Source organism: Molothrus ater, chromosome 7 (assembly GCF_012460135.2).
Source record: "Molothrus ater isolate BHLD 08-10-18 breed brown headed cowbird chromosome 7, BPBGC_Mater_1.1, whole genome shotgun sequence".
NCBI lineage: Eukaryota > Metazoa > Chordata > Aves > Passeriformes > Icteridae > Molothrus > Molothrus ater.
Genome location: NC_050484.2, coordinates 31,284,272 through 31,305,426, shown reverse-complemented (window position 1 = coordinate 31,305,426; position 21,155 = coordinate 31,284,272). Strand labels below are relative to the sequence as shown.

Here is a 21,155-nt window from a genome sequence, read left to right as displayed (position 1 = left end):
GATGTTGATGACAAACCAGTTCTGGCATTTTTAGTTACCAATTTGTCTTTAATCAAGTGAATTGCTTTTCTTTTTGATTACCAGAAAATTCTCCCATCACAAGAAAAAGATTTAACAAAACATTGCCAAGAATTTATCACCTAGATGATAGTTTTGGGTGCAGGCCTGGGAACAGAATGGTTTGTAAGCCACAAACCCCAGGCAGGGTTTTCCTTGTTCCTGGCAGGGAGCAAATCTTACTGATGGGTCCTGTCTCCCCAGAAAAACACTGAAATATCACTTTTACCCACTGGCTGTTTGTTTGAAAACAAGTTATTCTTTACCTGTTTTACTTATTCCTTTTTCCCTGAATTCCAGGTTTGGATCCTATGTGTCACTGAGGATTCTGAGCTTGGATGCAGAGTTCAAGATTTATTTTTCTGGGAAGCAGAACTGAGACCCCTCCTGAGGTCTCTGACTTAACCAGCCCCAGTGAGGGTAGATCCCTTTAGCTCCTGCCATGCTCAGCTCTGATGTGGTGGCTCAGTCAGTTGTGAGGCAGAGCAGAGGTGGAGATTTAACTCACAGGATCCTCTCCAAGAAGGGAGGAATGATGGGAAACTTGTGTGTTTAGGGCACACCTTTAGGCAAGAAGTCCCGTGAAGGCCCCACCTGGCTTCTTCTTTTCTTTTTTCTTCCCTTTCCTGGACTCCAACTCAGAGTTTCTCTCCTCTCCAGTAGCTGCAGGTAATATTAATGTGAGCCAGCAAGGAAAATCAAAGGTGAACAGCACTAAAGACTGCAGCAACCTACTTAATTCCCCCACTATTAAAGAAAAATATGTGCCTGCCCTAATTATTTTTTTTAATGCTGCTTTAATGCTCCCTAGTTTCCCCTGCAGGGAAGATGGGTTTAAATCTGTGGAGGAAGTACAGGATATCTGTCTCACCTATGTAGCTGCTTTTGGTGGCAGAATCTTTTCTTTGTTGCCTTTAATTCAGTTCTAGCTGAATTTCTCCCATCAAATTAATTTTGACAGAGCAGCAAAGATGTGAATGAAAACTGAGTGAATTCCACTGCACAGAGCAGAGTTTGGAGAGAGGATTATTCCCCTGTTTCAGTTTATAGTGATGTGCACATCTGGTAGATAGAGAAGAGTAATGACACAGAGAAGCAGCACTAATAGAAAGTTTCACTATTAAAGTCTTTGACAAAGAGGATTTATTCAGTAAATGACACATATATTACTACCTTCACAGGGCAGTGGAGAAACAGAGACAGGAGAAGTCACTGAATTTTCTAAATCTCCAACTTAAAACATGGGCAAACATTTTGGGTTTTCCTGAAATGAACCAAGCAGATCCCTTTCTTCCTTGCTAATACTCAAAACAGTTTTTTTCCCAATCCACCCTGAATTAATAAACTTTATGTAGAAAAATCCCCAAACTTTTAAAGGTTATATTTAGTCTTCAAATTCACAGTGGATCATTTAGAACATGCAAGTGTGTTAACACTTTTCCATACTAATAATACTTTTTATTTCCCAGCTGAATTTTGAGCTAAATAGTAATATTGAATAACTTTGGTTATTGCAAGCCTAGAAAGGTGCATAAACTATACACTTAAAGGCTTTATTTAAATCTGCATAGCATTACTTCCAAGAAACAATCTAGGTAAAAATTATCCACTTGGAGTCATTGCTTGAATTCTGTAGAAAAAAATGGTTGAAAAATTCTGTGCCAACCCAACTGTTGCTTCTAAAAACAAGGACATCTTTCAGATTTTTGTGAATAACTGACTTAAAATTTGCCAGTAGTTTTGGTTTGGTTTGTTTTCTTTTGTTTTGTTTTTTTCTTTTGTAGTTGGACTGTTTTTATTTTGCGTTCAAAACGGACAGATGCTTGAGAGAGAGATTAAGTAATCCTAATACTATAGCTCATTTCTTTCTAATATTTTCTGGATAGTATTGTATCCATAATCCCGGAGTGCTGGATTATTATCTGTGATGGCAGTCTGTGTTGGCACTGACATTTCACTTGGTAGAATTTGAGCACAGGTGAGCTAAAGACTGAGACAATGACATAAAACATAGAAGAGCTATGAACCTTTTAAGTAGGAAATTCATTATTTTTTTTAATTTACATTTTTATTACATTTCTGTCAGACAGAGAAATTAGAAATCAGTGTGTGACAGTCTTCACACTGAGGAACTGGAATAAGCACTGCCAGCAGCTGATGGCATGGGGAGGAAGGATGGAGTAACATTTTTTCAAATACAAAAGCCCTTAATTGTCTTTAATGTGGATGAGCTACAGCAAAGTACAGAGATGTTGAGAAGAAAGGCTTTTCTTCCTCATCAGATTTTTGGACATCTCACTTCTGGCAACATTCTCACTTTCAGTGATTTTTTTTTTTGTACTTCATCCTGCCCAATTTTTTATATGACAAGTGTTCCTTTGATTCTCTACATTGGATTTCACTTTAGGTAATTTATTCAGGTACTCAGCATCATTTCCCCTTTATTCTTTTCAGCCTACCGTCAATAAAACTAATCAATTTCTCACTGTCCCTACTGTTAGTATATGTCCCTCAAACTCGTGTGGATGGTCATTCCTTGACATTTTAGTCTCCTCTTTGTCATTGTTTAAAGCTGCTGTGAAGGGACTGGTTATTCATTCCCTACCAAGTCAATACTTTAATCATCTTTGCTGCAATTGTATGAATTCCATAAAGTTTGTCTCTATCCTTTTTGCTCAGTCTGAATTCAGCAACAGAGATGAGATTGTTCTAAAATTGCAGGGATAAGAGGTGGAGGGCTGTTTGGTATGCCAACACTGTGCAGTGTTCTGTCACCATTAAGAAAATATGCATGAAGACAGAACATCATTCACTTTTAATGTTTCCATGATAGTTTTTTTGGCCATAAGCTGAAGGTGGATTTAATCAATGTGTATCAATTCCTTTCAATTTTATGGTCTTGATATCCCACAGTCCTACATGCTCTGCTGTGTAAGAATAAAGTGAACTTATATTGGCTGGGATATCTCCCTGGGGTCTTTCTTTATGTATTCTCATCAGTGTATAGGGAATACATCCCACAAAAAACCTGAAGGTGGTAGAGCTGACTTGTACCCTGTCACCTTTCTGCTGTGACCATGAGGTACAAACACTGCTGAAGCATGCATGAGAGCTGGAGCTGAATTCTTTCAGGTCATCCTTAGGTGGTGTTAGGTCAGCTGAAATGTGAATAGTCTTTTAGCTTCTGCAAAGGCTCAAAAGCTGGGAAACCAGCTGAAGGATTTCTATGTCCATCCTTATAGGAGCTAGATTAGTTCTGGCACCTCCAAATTCTGCCCAGGTACCACATCTCTTCTGTATCTTGTCCATGGCAGTGAACAGATGACTGCAGAGTCCAAGGACCCTGTAGCTGTCCTAACTGCACAGATTTACAGAGCTCTGAAGGCATTTGCACAGAAAAATAAGTAATACATGATTTTTTCCTGCTAGAAATATGCACGGTGGGAAGCACCTGGAGCTGCTCAGCTGACTGGGGCTGTGTGTTCTTGCTATGCTCCCTGCTAGTCCATCCCTTCACAACAGGGGCTCAGTTCTGGTCTGGCTGGAAGAGATCAGTGCTCTTTCCCCTCTTGTTCTTCCCCAGGGTGGACTTAAGTCATGGTGGGGTGGAGGAGCTACTTTCACATTATGCAAATAGTAGTGGAGCCCTTTCTCAGCTGCCCCTTCCCAAATCACAGAGGGTTGACATGCATTTCACTGTACATTATCTTCCCTTGTTTTTCACAGGACAGAAGGGAATTATGAGCTTGGTTCACCTTCTTTTCTGGGCTGTTATTGAACTAATACCTTCATCATGAGGTTATTGCCTGTAATGTAAGGACAGCCCCTGGCCCACTGGGAGTGTCTGTACAGCAAGGTGAAATGTGAGACACTGTGTTACAACCCACAAAGCCCCAGATTAGAATTAGGAGCAAATTCTGCAGCCTAGACACTGACATTTCCCTCTGATGCAAATGAGTTTGGTTATCTAAGGATGCACAGGGCTGGATACTGAAAGCGTTACTAGTAACTAAGGAAACATTTTTTACAATACTTACTTTCTACAGGGAGTTTCTTTCCTTTGAGCCATGTGAACGTTTTGAAGTGTTACCCAGTGCTCAGAGTAAAACCAGATGTCTGAACACTAAGTTAAGATGGTTTAATAATTCTTCATATCCTCTGAGCTGGAATTCCACACTAAATAAATGATCTTTTATTCCTTTAATCTCTTCTGGCAAGGAGGACCAAAAGGAGTTGCATTTATTTGGGATACTGTGACCATCACAGACACCATCAACTCTTTTAGCAGTGCAGGTGGAAGGGGTGGAGTGCACACAATGAACTGATGATTTTTAGTGGTCCCTCTGGACTATGATTACAACAGATGGGCAGGCAAAAGAGATGCTGACTGAAGTGCATCTGCCTCAGAGAGGGAGGGATCTTTAGGCACGTTTCAAAAGCTCCTAGTTCCAGTTTCAAAAACTGAATTGGCAATCCACCATTGCTTGCAACAGAGACCCTGATACAGATCTTACATGTAGGTCTGAAATTCTGGACTTTTTTGAGCAGTGCCTTGATTTATATCAATAAAAGAAAAATGAGAAGAAAACAAAAATCAAACCAAGCAAAACATAGAGAACTTGACTATGTGTTTTAAATTCTTTTCTCCATCTAGTTGTCTATCAAAATGATTCAGACGCTGGATTTAATTTTTCTGAGTATTGGAACATATTAGATGAACTGGATGTCACTGCCTCTAAAGAAGATTTGTAATTCAATGTTTGATGAGATTTTTGTTGAGTCTCTGCTGCCAACCAGCCATTTTACCATGAGAAATAACTACCCTTATTAATGATGTACTAGGTTAGAGGTTACATCTAGTTGATGTCAGAGGAGTCTTTATTGGGATATAAATAGGGCATTTGCTTTTGAGCCTTGAAATCATCACATATAACCCTGTAGGTCTGTGAACAGTAACAGTGACATTTCCTCTGGTCCTGGAGTTCAGCTTCTGCGGGTGCCTGGGACTGACTATTTCTGACTAAGCTCAGCTGTGGTTCCCAGGGGAGACAAATGTGTGTTGAAACCCCCAGAGGCAGCTGCTGATGTGTTCAGACCATGCCTTTTGCAGGTTAATAGCCTTGCATTGCTGAAAGAGGCTCAGTGACTAAGGGAGTCCGTGTTTACCACATAATAACCTATTTCACATATTTTATAATAGTATTTGGTAATAAATAATATATAATAATAGGTGGTTAGAAGCTGAGCCAAGAAATGGGAGCTTTGGATCTAATGTTTCCTTCAGCCTGAATAGCCTCAGTCATGCTTGGATATCTCTGTCTTGGTTACAGGTCTTACAGTGTTCTGAAGGGTTTGATTTCAGTGCAGAAGCTAAGGATACAGAAACACCATTGTCATAATCTGTTTTTTATTGATGATAACACTATAATATCTCCTTTTTCTTCCCCTGCTGTCCTGACTACAGATTCATGCATTCTATCTACTTATCTTTCATCATTTTTGTCTTGATAATTTTATTGCATGATATGAATGCTTCATATGTCCCATAAAAGCAAACAGGGAAGGGTAATCCTTTGACCTTTCAACATTCTTTGGTGTAATTTACTGGCGATTCCTCTCCTCCCTGAGGCATGGCCCTGAAATCCTATGATAAAAATGGACAGCCAATCCAAATAGAAAACACTGAAAAGGTTAAAGCTTTGATTATGTTAGTCTATAAATGTTCATAGTCTTTTTTCTTTTCTGCCAGAAAGAAAATGAGAGCTGAAAATGGCAATGGATGAATCATGCTTATTACAGAATCCGGAAATGATATTGGTTCAACCCGTTCCTGTTAATGCTGAAAGAATATAATCTTGAGCCCTCTCATTTTATGTCACTGCAACCCACCTTATCCTCTTAAATGAATGCATGCATCCATTTAATTAACCTGGTGAGATACTGAGATATAAATCTTTTAAATGCTTCTCATGCAATTCATCTTGACAGCTGTCGTAGTAATAGCATCTTTAATGCCACATTCTTTATTTTCTCATGTATTGAAATTCCTGGTATTATTTTGAGCACAGTGATAGGTTTGCTGGATTTAAGCCCTTAATCTTAACTTGTTTAAATCCTCAGAGCAGTGCAATAGAAAGCTTTACTGGTTGTTTAGTTTGCTGAATAAATGAAAGATTACTTTGCATGAAGAAAGCGTAAATACGTTTTGCAAACTGTGGCTGAAACGTGGTGGAATTTGGAGCTGGCATGCTTTCTTTCAAATGTTTCTAGAACATGCTATTCAGTCTCTTCTTTGCTGCAAGCGATCACCAGTCAAAAATTGCATGAGACCATCCTATGTGCTCTACTGATTCCCTTCTGGGGGACGGAGTAAGGGGAGGAGAGATCATTTGGCTCTGAAATGAGTCCACCCTTTGTAGACTGCCATGTGTCAATGTAATTGTGCTTCATTAAAATGACAAAAAAAAATCAAAGAATCTTGGAATAGTTAGGAGATCATCTAGTCCAACACCCTGCCAAGGAAGGATGAAAGATGATGTCTAGCTCTGGCCCTTCCCACACTTCTTTGGGGGGCTACTTTATCATGGCCTGGTATATGATGGGCAGATAGTGGTAGGACAAGGGGAATGATTTCAAACTAAAAGAAGAGAGATTTGGGTTAGGTGTTAGAAATCCTTAGAGGGGTGGTGGATAAGTTGTGGATGTCCCATTCCTGACAGTGTTTGAGGCCAGGTTGGATGGGGCTTGAAGCAGCTTGGGTGGCATCCCTACACATGGTGTGGGGGTCAGAACAAGATGATCTTTAAGGTCCATTTCAACCCAAACCATTCTGTGATTCTATGACTGCTGGAAAGTTTTCAGTCAGAACTATAGGACCACTGGATTAGGGAGTGTTTTGGGTCACAAAATAACTTGCAGGGCACAGTTGACTCTGGGCACTGCCTGTACAGTTCCTATAAACTTTTTAAGAGCTTTAGAGACTGTAAGATATTTGAGGTGTATGAAAATTAATTATTTCACAGCAAAAAACAAACAAACAAACAAAAAAAACCCACAAAGAACTGAAAAAGAATATTATTCTGCCCAGATATTTCAGAACTACTTGATGAATTTTTTAATACAACATTCCAAAGCCAGTCAATATCTAGGTATATAGGCAGAATGGTACAGCAGTGCTTGTTTGCTGTCTTGTAATTCCCATAATATTTTACTCATCTAAGCATTTTAGCTTCCTGCATTGGAATTTTTCTAATTAAATTAACTCATTAATGCTGGCACATGGCACATTCTCCTTCCCTGTCTGCAAAAATGCAGCTTGTTAATCTAAATAGAAACCTAATCCACTGGGTGTGAGTGCATGACATGTACATTAGTGCTAATGAACTGCTGACCAGCCTCAGCAAATACCTGGCAGTATTTGGCATTAGGCAGGGCCTGCCCACAGTGCTGCTGTGAAATACACTGGGCACAACAAAAGGCATTTAGCTAAGTGTCAGGTTGCAGAAGTGCTGATGTTGCTTCAGTTTTCTATTTCCCAAGAATTGAATTTTGAAACACCAACTCAAGGGAGAATTTAGGAATTATTTTTCTGCTTTGTCACTTAAAGTTGTGACCAAGTTAAATACCACGGTGGGGACAGATAAGGGTGTGGAAATGAAACCATGTTCACAGTTGCCTTTTAATGACTAGGCAGAATGGTTTGAATACTCTGCTATTAGAGGAAGAAAAAAACTGACATCCTCCCCCCCTCCCCCCTCAAAAAAAAATACAAAAAAGGGAAATAATCAAATTCACTAGTATAAACCTAATATATTTTTACTGGCCTATGCCTAGCAAGATAAATGTAGTGATTTTATAGAGCTGGACATTGATCTGTTAAACAAACATCAACTCTAATTCTGGAATCTTATTTTTTCCTCCCAGTTCTGGGAGGCCCTGATAAACTATACTGACTATACCTTCCCTGCAAAGACCACAACAAACACCAGTGTATGCACATTGATGTTAACACCAGAGGTGGCAAAAGAAACCCAGCTGCAAAATGACAGACTCAATTCAATTAGGTTACTAGGAAACTGAATCACTCCATAGATTGGTAATGAGATATAAAATCTTTCACCTTTCGGTTACCTGTTCATTCTAACATTTGCTTTGATGGCAATCTTTACTTTCTCATTGCTGCTTCCTGACCTATGCCAGTAATATTATCCTCTTTGCTGAGGGATAATACCAGTTCTGGTTGTTTTCTCTCAGTCTTAAAGTCTGGCTATCAAGCAAGCAGGGCTAACAGAGTAGAAAAAGCATTTAAAAATGATCACTGTATAACTCTGGCCTCATTCTGTTACCCAACAGTTAGATTTCCACAAACCACAAATCCTCTCCTCTTGTTAACACCTGAGAAAGACAAGCTGGCTGCTGAGAGGGAATACCTTGCTGCCCCAGGGGTGTTTTGCCTTTTGGCAGCATTAAGTTGTGCAAAGCCAAGAGCTGGGAGGCTGCATTGTATCTACCCTGAATTTAAACAAAAGGGTGCTGGTTTGCAGAGATGTCATTTTTGTCATGTGTCATAACTGTTAAATTTATGTTTGTAAGAGAAAAATAAATACAGTCCCTTTCCAGTTACCAAACAGATATACTGCATGCTAGTTCCCAGCTGGCATATGTTGGCATAACTCTGTTGAAATGTGACTGCAGTTTCAAACTGCCCGAAAATATCTTGGATGCTTATCCGAGGAATATGATGTTGTACGTTTTCATCAGCTAAAGCAATATGCATCAATCATCCTTTGTTACTACTAGAAATGAAGAGGGTATTATAATCCAAGAAATTTCTCTCATAGATTCTAGAGAGTGCTTTTCTGTGTTAATCACACTGTTTCTCCAGGGCATACTTTTCAAGCCATCTCCTGAAATAATGAACATTCTTGTACTGAGTACTAACAATACTGCACTTTAGGATATATATCAAGCTGATGCCTCTGGCTTGCTGGCTTCCTGAGCAGTGAGGGCGATTCCCTATTGAAGCAAGATCACACTTGGGTCTTCTTCTGAGAGTTTTTTCTGTGTCCAAAACCTTGAGCCCTGAGCTCAGTGCAAACACTGGGCACACATCTGGGACCTGCATTCTCTTAGCCTGATCCTCATACGCTTCTTGGGGATGCAGCCTTCATCCCTGAGTGCTCTAAACCAAGTGCCTGCTGACCATATGCTGAACATAGATGAACTTCCCCTTAGGGAAGAGTCCTACAGCAGAAACACTTCCTGCAGCACAAAGAACTGGAAGATGAGCCCCCAAAGATTCAGGAATATACACGTCTGAGTGCAGTATGAGTGAAGACACCATAAATCAGATGTGACTTTGAAATAGTTCACAGTTCCACCAAGTTAAATGCGACCATCAGGGTCTGAGTGCTGGTCACTGGGGTCTTTGCTGTAAACATATTGACAAGCAAATTGGTCAGGGAAGACAGGTAAATTTCTACAGTCTGTTCTCTTGCTAGTACAAAAAGAGTATTTCTGATGTTTGGGCAAACTGGTTCTCAGCACTTTGGCATTCCAAGATTGTTCCATCTGGACAGCTGTTCTCTTCTGCTGAGCTTCCCAGTGGACGTGTTAGCTCCATTTAGAGCTTGTGTTAGTCTTTTGTTTGGTCTCAGAGGAAGAGAGATTTACTTGGGAGGGCCATTTTTTTCTTTGTGACAAGCAGTATGATGCACAAAAATGACCATTCCAAGATGGAAACTTGTTCTGTTTTTCCTAAGTGCATCACTCTGCTGATCATTTTTCTTTAAAGGCCTCCTGAGATGGGTACTTTGAGGCATCAACATATGTTGGTACAGGTGATATATTGTATTATCTTGTCTGATAATTACCTGTGATTCAAAACGTTGTGTGCGTAGCCTTAGGTGGTTAACTCTTCAGAGAGATAGATGTGTGACAGCCTGCTGAAGGTAATGTGCAGAGCTGGGAGCTCCCATGGTGTGTGTGGGGGAAGCAGTGGAGACAGCAGGTCTGGAGCTGCTGCACCAGTACATGAGGAGGTCCTTGTGCTGTGCTAGTTATGGCTACAGTAACTAGCACTTCAAGTGCCCAGGGCAACCTATTAACTATAGGAATAATTTTTATAATCCTTCCTGCTTTTACTTCTGAACTAGAATTTGGGGTGGCTCCACCAAATACCTGCAGACAGAAACTTCAGGCACTTAACTCATACTAAGTACTTGACCTTCCATGGGGATTACTGGCTCCAGCTGTAGCTCTCACTAGCTCACTCCTGAGTGCTTCTGTGCTCAGCAAAGTCTCCCTTGGTGGAAGTCATGCTCTTCAGGCATGATGCATGCTCAGGAGAATGACATAATGATTACATAAGGTTGTTTGCTAATTTCTGGCCTAATCACACAAACTGTGTAATACATTGTTGCTGTGTTTGTTTAAATCTATTGCAGTGTTTCTTTTGCTCGCTAATAAGGAAACAATAGGAATTATGTGATGTCACACCATTGAGATTCCTTATTAGCTGAATTAAATAGCATGTGTCATTTTAGGATTGGAGCTACAAAAAAAGCAAGCAAGGGCTCATAAGTAAACCTGAAGAAAACCCCAAAAGGCTGCAATAAGCATGGTGAAGTAGCAGATTTTCTTACTTTTGTAGGCACATGTTCTCATTGCATGTGTTCCTTAGATGAATATATAGAGTAGTTAACTTTTATCTGTTTGGGAGAAAATGCCCTGAATTCCAGTCTTGCATGAGCATAAACCAGAAGTACAAAAGAAGTGTAGGAACCACCAGGTGCTGTTCAATAGAGGGCTGGATTCAGCACTGCATGGTTTGGTAGCTGGAGCACCCAGGGCTTCCCCACAGGAAGTGCTTTAAAACAGCAGTCCCAGTGTGATGCCCATGCTGTTCCCAACGATCCCAGTGTGCCTCTGGGAGCGCTCTGGATTCCAGCTGGCTTCAGCAGCTGGGCCTGGGGCATCCTGCTCTCCTTGCAGGCAGCCTGTGCTTGGCCCACGTTCAGGCTCCCGTGTGCCCTCATGGCAGAGCATTTGGGGTCAGCTTGAGGGACGAGCTGTGAAGGTTTTATCCGCTTGATATCCCCACCGCGACAGATGGGATCGTTCACAGGTGCGTGAGAAGCCGAGTCTATCCACAGGCATGCAAATGTGTCTGGAGGGCATGTGTGAGGCTGCTTTTGGGAATGCCAGCTGTGCTACCCTGCAGCAGAGGTATCTGTGCATCACCTGGCTGTGTGTGACCCAAGGTGATGCTCACAACAAGCACAAAGGATCAGAAACACACACATCTTCTCTTCCAAGTCTCGTTTTTCAGTCAATGGGACTGTGATACAGTAAATAGAATCGCTATGAGATGCAAGAGAAAACTTCTGTGCATGGTTCTCTATAAGTATATCTGCCTGCCTTAATTTAGGCTAGATTCTGATTTATGTTATCATTTTACTACTTCTGTACATCCCAAATAAATTCATTATATTTGCCCATATTCCTGTATCACAAACAGTACATATCTTGAAATACAAGCTGAAACTTTCACATAGCAACAAGAACATTTAGGAAGAGAACTGGTAGTTATTACTTGTAAGCTGTGGCTTGGCTTTAGTAGAAACCACTGGCCAGGAATTACCAAAGCCTACAAAACTGGAAAGATTAATTCCCTCTGTGGTAGCTTTATGGGCTGTTCCCTGGCTGTTCTGTACAGGCAGTGGGATGGTCTGATTACTACAGCGGAGTCTTTGACCTTAAAAACGTAAGAAAGTGCTGAGGGCATTTCTCTCTCGTTAAGGATAATGGGAGTTGAAAGCTTTTAGAACTCTTCAGGATTAGGTCCAAAATTTGTACATCCCAGTAGCAGCACAGATGTGCCAAGAAGCAGGGCTTACTGAGGAGTGCAATTAATGTGAAACAAACTGTTTCCCTCCCCCTGCCCAGCCTCAGGTAATTCATTGGCTCTGCGAATTCAGCTCCCTGCCCAGTTCAAAAGACTATGGAAACATGGGTGTAATGCTAAAGGCAGTTGTAGCAGATTTTTTTTCCCTTCTGCCTTTGAGAAGCGACCCAAACATATTGGTAATATTTCTGTTTGGATAGTTTAGATTTTTTGCCACAGAACATTTATTCCTGGAACACAGCCTACTAGAAACACAAAGTTATTAGCTGTTGGGTTATTACAAAGTTAATGATGAAAGACAGTAACAGTTTAGTAGGGTATTGAAATAAGCATTTAAATATTTTAATTTTTTTTTCTTCCAGTGATGCTGAAAGCAGCCTGACATTTCTAGTCCATCAAGAGGAAAACAAATAGCTGCAGCTATGGAGAAAAAAAGACAGCTACAGAAAAGGGAATTTGGGAAAAGACTTTCTCTGGACAGCAGTCTTGTGGTAAGAGTGAATATTTGCTGCATTTACTGAATATATCTTGTCATAAAAATATAATATTAAGAGACAATACTCACAATTACATGTATTTTAAAGGTGTTTATCGCTTCATCACAATATCACAACATTTTGTGATTATTCAGATCCTCCAACAAAAAGTATTGGAGCAATTTGACGACATCCTAGGTAGAAACTTGTCATCATTTAGAAACATGTCCCTGAATTCACTGAATTTGCACAAGGAAGGAATCCAGACAATTATAATGGATTTTTTATTAAAATACTAGTCAGATTCTGTGGGATCATCCTGTGTTGCTTCATACTTAGTATATGAGGGCTGTAAGTGCTGAGGTCCTCTGTCAGAAATGTTTATCAGGATATCAGCACAAATGTGTTCACCATAGCAAATCTATAAACTACTCTAAAATCTACTGAAAGAGAAGCATAAATGCCATAGGCTGTCAAACATTTGCTTTTGCTTTACCTAGGATTTAAATTCATTGGAGATTGTATTCTAGATTTATTTTTTAGTTAATATTTTCAAAGGATGACTGAGACAAACAAGGAGTTTTTAGAGCTGTATGCTGAAAATGCTCATAGATGCCAGAAAATGCTCATAGATGTGGAAGAGTTGTGTATGAAGATAAAAGTGCCCATGTCAGGTATTTAGCATGATCTGCAAATACTGAAACAGGCAAAGCTGAGCTGTGCCTTCTCTTTGACACTCATAGAGGTGGTGACTGTGGGACCCCAAAGCCCTTTTGCCTGCAATGCCACACCTGTGCTAACCCCATTACCTGAATTTTACACTGTATTACAACTAAGTTGTTTCCTTCATCTTATGCTAAAATTGTGGCTTGAGATTTTTATCCCCACAAAGTATAAAGCCCACTGACATGCTAATAGCAGTGAGCATAGACTCAGCAGGTTTCAGTCTATCCACTGATGCTCTTCAATCACCTGCTCTGTTCTTTATTGGGGTCAGCAGAGCAGTCCCACCTTCCCAGGTTTCCACCCCTTTAAGGGCTCTGCTCCTCTCCCTCAGGCCTCAGCTACAAGGCACATCTCAGGTAATGTCAGGTGGCTACTGAAGAAATGTGCAGAGAATGTTTAAAAAGGGCTCTGCCCTTTTCTTGGCACCATTTCTTATGCTGATGAATTACATCCCTTTTTTCAGAAAAATATAATTAATTGGAGAGAAATAAAAGTAGTGAAGAATAGTGAATTCTCTGAGCTGCTCAGGACCCTAAGGAAGAGCTGTTTAAGCTGCCCCTGTTCAGGCCATGCAGCTCAGGGCTCTGATACTGAGACGTGACTGTTTTCAGGTTGTTCAGCCTGCAACAAAAGCTCGGCTTGCATACACTCAGCAGGTCAGGTCGTGCTCCCAGCACTTTAAAACTCTTTCTAGCTTGTGGGCAGAGAAAGGAGGTTTGGTATGAAGTCACAACATTATATAATACACCTGGAGACAGACAAAATCTGAAAGGTTTTGTAGGCTCAGAAGTCTGTTTAGTCCCAGGGCCTAAACCTCTGTTATTGGTTCTAGGCATACACAGCCCCAAGACAGACTCCAGCCTAAATCCTGCAGCTAAAATGTACTGCTGTGATCCAAACAATCGCCACAGACTGTCAATATTTATCTGGAGAAAAGAATTCTCATAGAAAATGGGTACTGAAAGCTAAGGGAAATGCTAGCAGTTGTGAATTTTGCATAAAGACATTGCTTAGTGTACTATTCTCCCCTAAATGTTCTCACTGATTTAATGGACCAGATTTAGCTTTACTAAATGTATTAAGATAGAAACTTTCATTTCTCTGAGGTGACTGTAATGTGCTGTGTGGATGCAACAAGGAACCAGATATTTCTGGCTTCCAGTCCCACCTAGTGGAAATTTGGATTTCATTTATAGCCAAGGTAGGGGACTATGTCTAGTTCTTACCCTTCGCTGTGAGTACGAGGAGAGTAGAGAGAGACATTTGTCAATGACATGGGAAATACTGTGTGTGTGGCACCATCCAAAGTGCTTTGTGTTATAATCAATGCTATGTGCATGGTGAAGCACCCATAAGGACTTCATTGGAGGAGAAACACAAACTGTGGCTGTATGGGATGGTGATACTCTCTCCCTGCCCTTCAGGAAGGGGTAAGTAGGGTGGGAGGTTGCACACAGCTGAAATCAGTCTTCAAGCACTGGCTTGAGGTCAGTGAATTAGTGCCAACGTGTGGCAGCTGAAGTTCTGTGGCTGATTTACCCATATTGGTGTGAAAGTGTTGAAGGAAATGTGTTGAGGGAAAGAAATATTGCAATACTTCAAAATTTTGTACGTCTAAACCCATCATGCTGTCATCACCATTGTAAAGCAGTATCTTTGCCTACAGGTGGCATTGACAGGTTGTGTCACCTGTTGAGTTTCAGGGCACACATCCATTTGCTGTACTGGGGTGTTACAGGTCTGTGTCTGTGAAGCTTTTCATTGAGTAGAACATGTGTAACTACATCCATACATTTAAGTAGAAACTTTTGAGTTCTACTTTTGAGTCGCCTACTCCCAGCTATTATTTCATAACAAATTGGAAGAGACATTCTGAGACTCAAGTGCCTTCAGCAGCCTGTAGTAAATCACATGGCTGCCTTGTGACTCCATGAAATTGAATCAGGAAAGGCAAAGCCCCTTGTTTTCCCCAAATTCTTGTTCTAGCATACCTCCTCTCAATTGTTGCCTCCATGTATGTTGCCTCCTCTGTCTTTTTTACCCTGGTATCATCACATTCTGTTTGAGCATTGTGCTTTAGTCCAGTCCTCTGCTCATCCAAGTTCTTGGGTCTCTCTTGTCCTCTCTCTCTTCCCAGATGTTATGTGTTTAACCTCTCAGGCATTCAGGGTTGGACACTCTGCTTGGGAAATCTGGCCTTGATTCTCTCAAATCCAGCTTCTCCTTGTTTGGTGGAGAGTTTAAGCATTATCATATCTCAGAAAGAATTCTAACTTCTGGGTGTTTAAAGAAAATATGGTTTTGCTTTTGCGCTCTGGACCATGAGATACAAATAGGCGTTTCTGATAACATTCCTTACCCTGCCTGGCTCTGCTGCTTTTCCCATCTGCATCAGATTGTAATCTTCTGGAATGTTTTTTTCCATGATTTAATCTACAAGTATTGCATAGTGATGTTAAAAAAACCAAAAAAGGTCCTCTTGCTTCCTCCACTCTTAGACTCTGAATATAGAATCTGTGAAGGTATTTGATGGAAGAGTGAGAAGAAGAAAGAGGTATTTTGAAGAAAAGACATTCTCTCTCCGTAGGAGATGGATCTGGGCCTTCAAAATCTGACCATAAATTCCATCAGTGTTTTGTATTCAGGCCTTCCCATCAAACAATGAGTTTCAGGCTTCAGATAAGAAGGATCCATGTTAGGGACATCTTTCAAACAGGGAACAATTCCATAGCTATTAAACCACTCTTCCTTACACCACAGGCACAGTAACTACTTTTGGATCACTCAGATAAGCAGGGGTTCAGTTTTATTTCCTGTACTACTCTACCACTCACAGGTGGTGTCTTGGGGAAATAAGCTTTACAATGAGAGCAAATAAACATTTTAAAATTAAAAAAACATAAGTGCACAAATATGTTCATAAAAAGTCTTTCATAGGGCATAGTTTTTTTAGTGAGTGATAATTAATATTTTCCTGGAAGTTAGTGGTTTGAAACCATGGAGTTTAACAAGCTCCAGAACCCTACCACTGTAAAGAAAAGCCAGAGGAATTGCTACTACTGCTACCCAGGTCAAAGGGACATCTTGCTGTTAGCTTCAATTAAATTAGATCTCTATCATAATATCACAGGTGATATTCCAGAAATCTCCAGTTTAGCCAATGGCTGTTACTTGCTCTGTAGGTTTCCAATATTGGCACCATGCTGAAGATTTGTTATACACTCACTTATTTACATTTGCAGGCAAAGCATGTAAGCCTGCAGTGACATTGATGTTTTATGGCTTTGTATTCAGGTGAAACAGTTAGAAAATATTAACTTCATAACAATTCTCACAGGTAATCCTATGAGATCAGTTATAGAAAATAATATCTTTGTAATTTCTGCCTGGCATTTAAAACCCAAAACATACCACCCAAGGAGGTTATACCTTTTACAGTTTCAATATAGTTTTATACTACCTTATTGTCTCATCTGTTATACAAGTAATGCTACTGTATTTTGAGTTTATAAAGTTTTCTTCTTCAAATTGATTCCAATCAAAACACCACAACTCTAAAAATTGAATTGGCTTGAGAAAGGAGAACTAAAGATTGAATCTTTTTTGTTTTAAATAACAGATCTGCATTTGTCATGTTTTTATGACATTTGTAAGGATATTTTATTGTATATGTGGTTATAAGATGCTAAGATAAAGAACATTTGAAGAATAAGGTGGAACTCTGTGTCCTTCTGGTTTGCTGTGTGAGAAATCAAGACCAAAGTCTTTGCTGTTATTGCCACAGTACTTCTGTTTATCATGAAAACAAACTGCAAAATTCAGAATATCGAAGGAGTGCATGTGTTTGGAATATGTTGCTTGGCTGTCATGTAACACCCATGTCAGATTGTTTTCTGCTTAAAGAGAAACAGTTCTCTCTGAAGAACATTTTGCTTTGTGTGCCTTAAATCCTTAAATCCTTTAAGTTTGGTTAAATAGAACAGCTTTACAAAGAGTAAGAGTGTGAATATTTCATGGGTTTGATTTTTTCACAAATAATATTTTTCCAGTTGAATCTTGAATTTAAGCATAACTAGCTGAAAATAACTGGTGAAAGAAACTAGATAAAAACAGGAAGGAAAGGGATTTTTCTGTGTCCTTTATTCATTTCAGGTTGGAATATACAAAAAAAAAAAACTAATACGAAAATGTAATGTACTTTGATAGAATTTAGGCACCTATTTTTTTAATATGGGTAAAATGAAGACATATGAGAAGATTTCTTTGTTAATATTTGCAATTTATTATTTGGTATTTGAGGGAGGTAGCTCAGACAGGCAATGATATTAAAAGGCCTCATGAAAGGATTGATTGTATTTCAGGTTTTCCCTACAAAAGTTCTTAAACAAAAAGAAAAATGGAAAAATCCCAAACCATAAATAGACCCAAAGCCAAGCTTTTAAGTAATTTGTGTGGGATGAGGGGAGTGTTAGAACATATCACTGCCACCAGGGCCACGTTGGCTACTCTATTCACTGGGGTGTTCTTTGAAAATAATAAAAGCCCTATCCTTTGCCTGATCCAAACTGTCCAGTTGCCTCCCAGGCCCTTTTGATCAGGAAAAAGTCAATGTTTCAAGCTGTGCTCTTTATTTATGTGGATAATTCCCAGCCTGACTACACACATGGTTCACCCTTACAGCTGTGGTGGCATTTAGCTGGGGAGATTTGAGAACAGAATATCTTTTTGAAGCAGCCAGCATTTATCAAAGCAGAAGTTTTTGTTTTATTTAAAATGAGGCTTTTGCTTCTGAAAGCAAGTTGTGGTAAAGTGCTTCAGTGGTGGCTGGTGAACTGTGCCCTGCTGCTTTCATTCTGGTCACACGCTCCTGTGGGGCTCTGTAGGATGGGCTTTAATGGCACCACTTTGTTGTAATAAGGGCAGAGTGTAATGTAATGAATTGCTCTGGGGCGTGGGAGGAATACCTTCAGCTGCCTGCAGCTGGATTGGTGGCATGGGCAAAACCACTGAGTTGAATTAGAGGCTGCTGAGAAGTGTGTATGTGTTATCCAGGGCTGGGAGCCAGGAATTCAGGGGTTAAGTCTGACATCTGTCACCTCTAATCAATTACTAACTCGGTTTAATAAATTTCTAATTCAGTTTTCTCATTAACAAAACTCTGATTCAGTTTTCTTGTCAATAAATTGGGTGTTATAGTAATTTCTTACCTCATAAGTATTCCAGGAATAGTCTGTTATTAGCGTGAGTCTGTGGCTTGCTTTGATATCTTCAGATGAAAGGTGTCACAGAGAACATGACGTTGGAGCAGAGCTGGGAAAACTGCTGCAGCAGCAAGGCAGGAGGGGAACCCTTCATGTCTGGGAATTAAATTCTGGGAATAGCTCTGAGTATTTTTTTTGCTAGTTGACTGTGACATTCACAGTGTGTCTGACATCACTGTGTGCCATAAGATAATCCAGCATTTCAAAATGAAAGGTGGCATTAAAAATATTGCCTTGTCAGATGTCGGCTGGCGCTCTAACTTTTGTAGCCTGAATATTTTTTCCCACCTAAAAGCTGCTGCCAAATTCCTTTGGAGTCTGCAAATACTTTCAGTCCTCTCAAAACTCGGATTTTGATTTGTGTGCTAATTTATAATGCAGAATTTTGTTCAGCTGGGTACACCATCATAGAAAAGCCCCTGCTAAGGGTGGAATCTGGCACTGCAGATTCAGCATAGGAAAATGCACCCAGAATGTGAGCCTCAAACAAATAGTTTTTGGTGTTTTTCAGAGGCAAGGTAAAGCATGCCTAACATCCAGTGCATCCAGGGGGAGAGTAAGTCAAGGAGAACAGTTTAATAAAGGTGACCAGTGTGGAATTTTGAGCTAGAAGACAATACAGGGAAGAACAGCAGTGAAGCACAGGTTGTGTTGCTGCCTGTAGAGGTGAAGGTTTGTACATTCATGAGGAAAACCGTAAGATTTGGAATTGACATAAGGGCTCAGTAAACAGAATTCTAAGAAAAATCTATTCATAGCATCATAGAATGGTTTGAGTTGGAAGGGGTCATAAAGATCATCTTGTCCTAACCCCTCTGCATCTTCCTCATGGCAAGGATAGTATCACACAATTCTGCAAATCTGCAAATAGATGTCAGTTAGGACATCTATTCCACAGACTGGACAGATGAAGTGCTATCAACCATCTGCATAATAGACAGTCCTGGAATCTGACAGGAACTTTGTAGAAAAAGAAAATCTCAGTGGGGTCCGAGTGTGTAAAAGCTGTCTAAACAGAAGGACAGATTCTGTTGTGCACACCCAGAGCCTTTAGCACCTGGACTTTGAGAAAACTGAGCTATCTATAAATATAGTGCCAAGAGCACAGGCTGCTCTGCATTTGCATTTTTAATAAACTGAAAATTGAGACAAGAGCTCTGGTGTGTTAGGCAGAAGAAAAGAGCCAACCAAATGGGTCAGTTTACAGCAGAAACTGCTGAGAGGTGAGGAGAAAAGAGAAACCACTGATATGGGATAGCAGTGTTTAGGCTTGGTGTTAGCATACCAGTAATACAAATAATGTGGGGAACTGTGGTCTGCATGGATTTAAGGACATCACTTACCAGCACAGCAGTACATCTCAGGTACTAGGAGTAGAATCTACATCAGCTTGGATAAAGAGCACAGTCACTAGTTACACTAAGAGAGACGGTGGCACTTCCATGTAGCAGTGGTGGAGATGGCTGGATTGGATTGCATTTGCAGAAGAGGGATTTGAAAATGAAGAAGTGTGTAGAGCACTGAACTTCCTGACAGCAGTTGGTTACTGTAAGTCTCATTTCTAAACTCTGGAGCAGCCTGGCAAACCTTACATCAAAATTAAGAAACACAGGGGCTGTGAGTTCCAAAGGACTCAATGAATCCAGGGAATGATGTTAGAAGTGCCAGGTCTAACATAGAGAAATGGTTCTGTTAGGTATTAGTGCCACAGAAAGAACTGAAATTTGTTCTTGTGTTGATATGGACAGTGGCCTATTGCTTTGATTACATCTTACACCAATAGAAATCAGTGAGCCTTTTCAGGAACTGGAGAGGTGGATAAACAGTGAGCAGTGGAAAGATGTTTGAAGAGAGACTAGAAACAAAAACCTCACAGCCCTGAAAACAAACAGTGCACGGAGCATGTTGTTCCTGAGCAAAACTTCAAATAATATTCCTACTGGAATATACCTCAATGGTTTATTGATCAAAAGCACTGACTCCAACACAGGCAGAAGTGCTCTCTGAGAGAGGAATTGTTTACCATTTGTTGCTGCACATCAAAAGTTACATCAATAGGTGTATAGGGTGACATGGTGACAGCTGAAACAGTACCCACATCCCCAGAGATCATGCTTTGACAAACTGCTGGCTTTTGCTTTCTCATGTCTTTGGCACATAAACTTAAAGTGACAAACACCAGGCTTGAAGGTTAAAATAGAAGCTTTAAAGGAAATTTATGCAGCTGATCTACCCTTGTTCATTGTCACAGAACTGGATGCAAAAGTGAAGGAAAAGTAAGAACAGAGAACAGAAAAGATGGTTTTACTTGGGCCTGCAAATTAGCTGGCAGATGGACTGGGAAAAAAACAGAGGGCAATCATATTCTGTTGCCATCTAAAAAAGCTGGGAAATTGGCCTATGTTGCTGCAGAATCTCAGTAATTTCACTGTCAGACTTTTGACATTAAAGTATTAAATTCTCAACAACTCCTAATAAGCTTTTAAAGACACTGATTTAGCTGCAGAGGAGGAACTAAAAATGAAAATGAAGGAAAAGGCAAGAGATAAATGCATGAATTTTGAGAGTTATTCAAGAATGAAAATTCAGCACGATACAATAGACAATTTGGGTGTTACAAAAAGAAAGGGTGTTAAGTGTTCAAGTTGACAAACTCTGAACTTTGAAACTGAACTTTGTGAATTTTGTGATAATTTATAGTTGCAGATGTCAGGGCTTGGAAGAAAAAAG

The 21,155-nt window shown here is 40.1% G+C and overlaps 1 protein-coding gene across 1 annotated transcript in view; it reads left to right on the top strand.

Moving 5' to 3' along the window:
- Positions 1-21,155, top strand: part of NCKAP5 (NCK associated protein 5) — a 379,983-nt gene that overhangs the window by 33,879 nt on the left and 324,949 nt on the right. The window contains exon 3 of the mRNA XM_036386988.2: positions 12,325-12,453. Coding sequence (XP_036242881.1) covers positions 12,385-12,453 — 69 coding nt within the window. The 5' untranslated portion in view covers positions 12,325-12,384. The remainder of the gene's footprint in view (positions 1-12,324; positions 12,454-21,155) is intronic.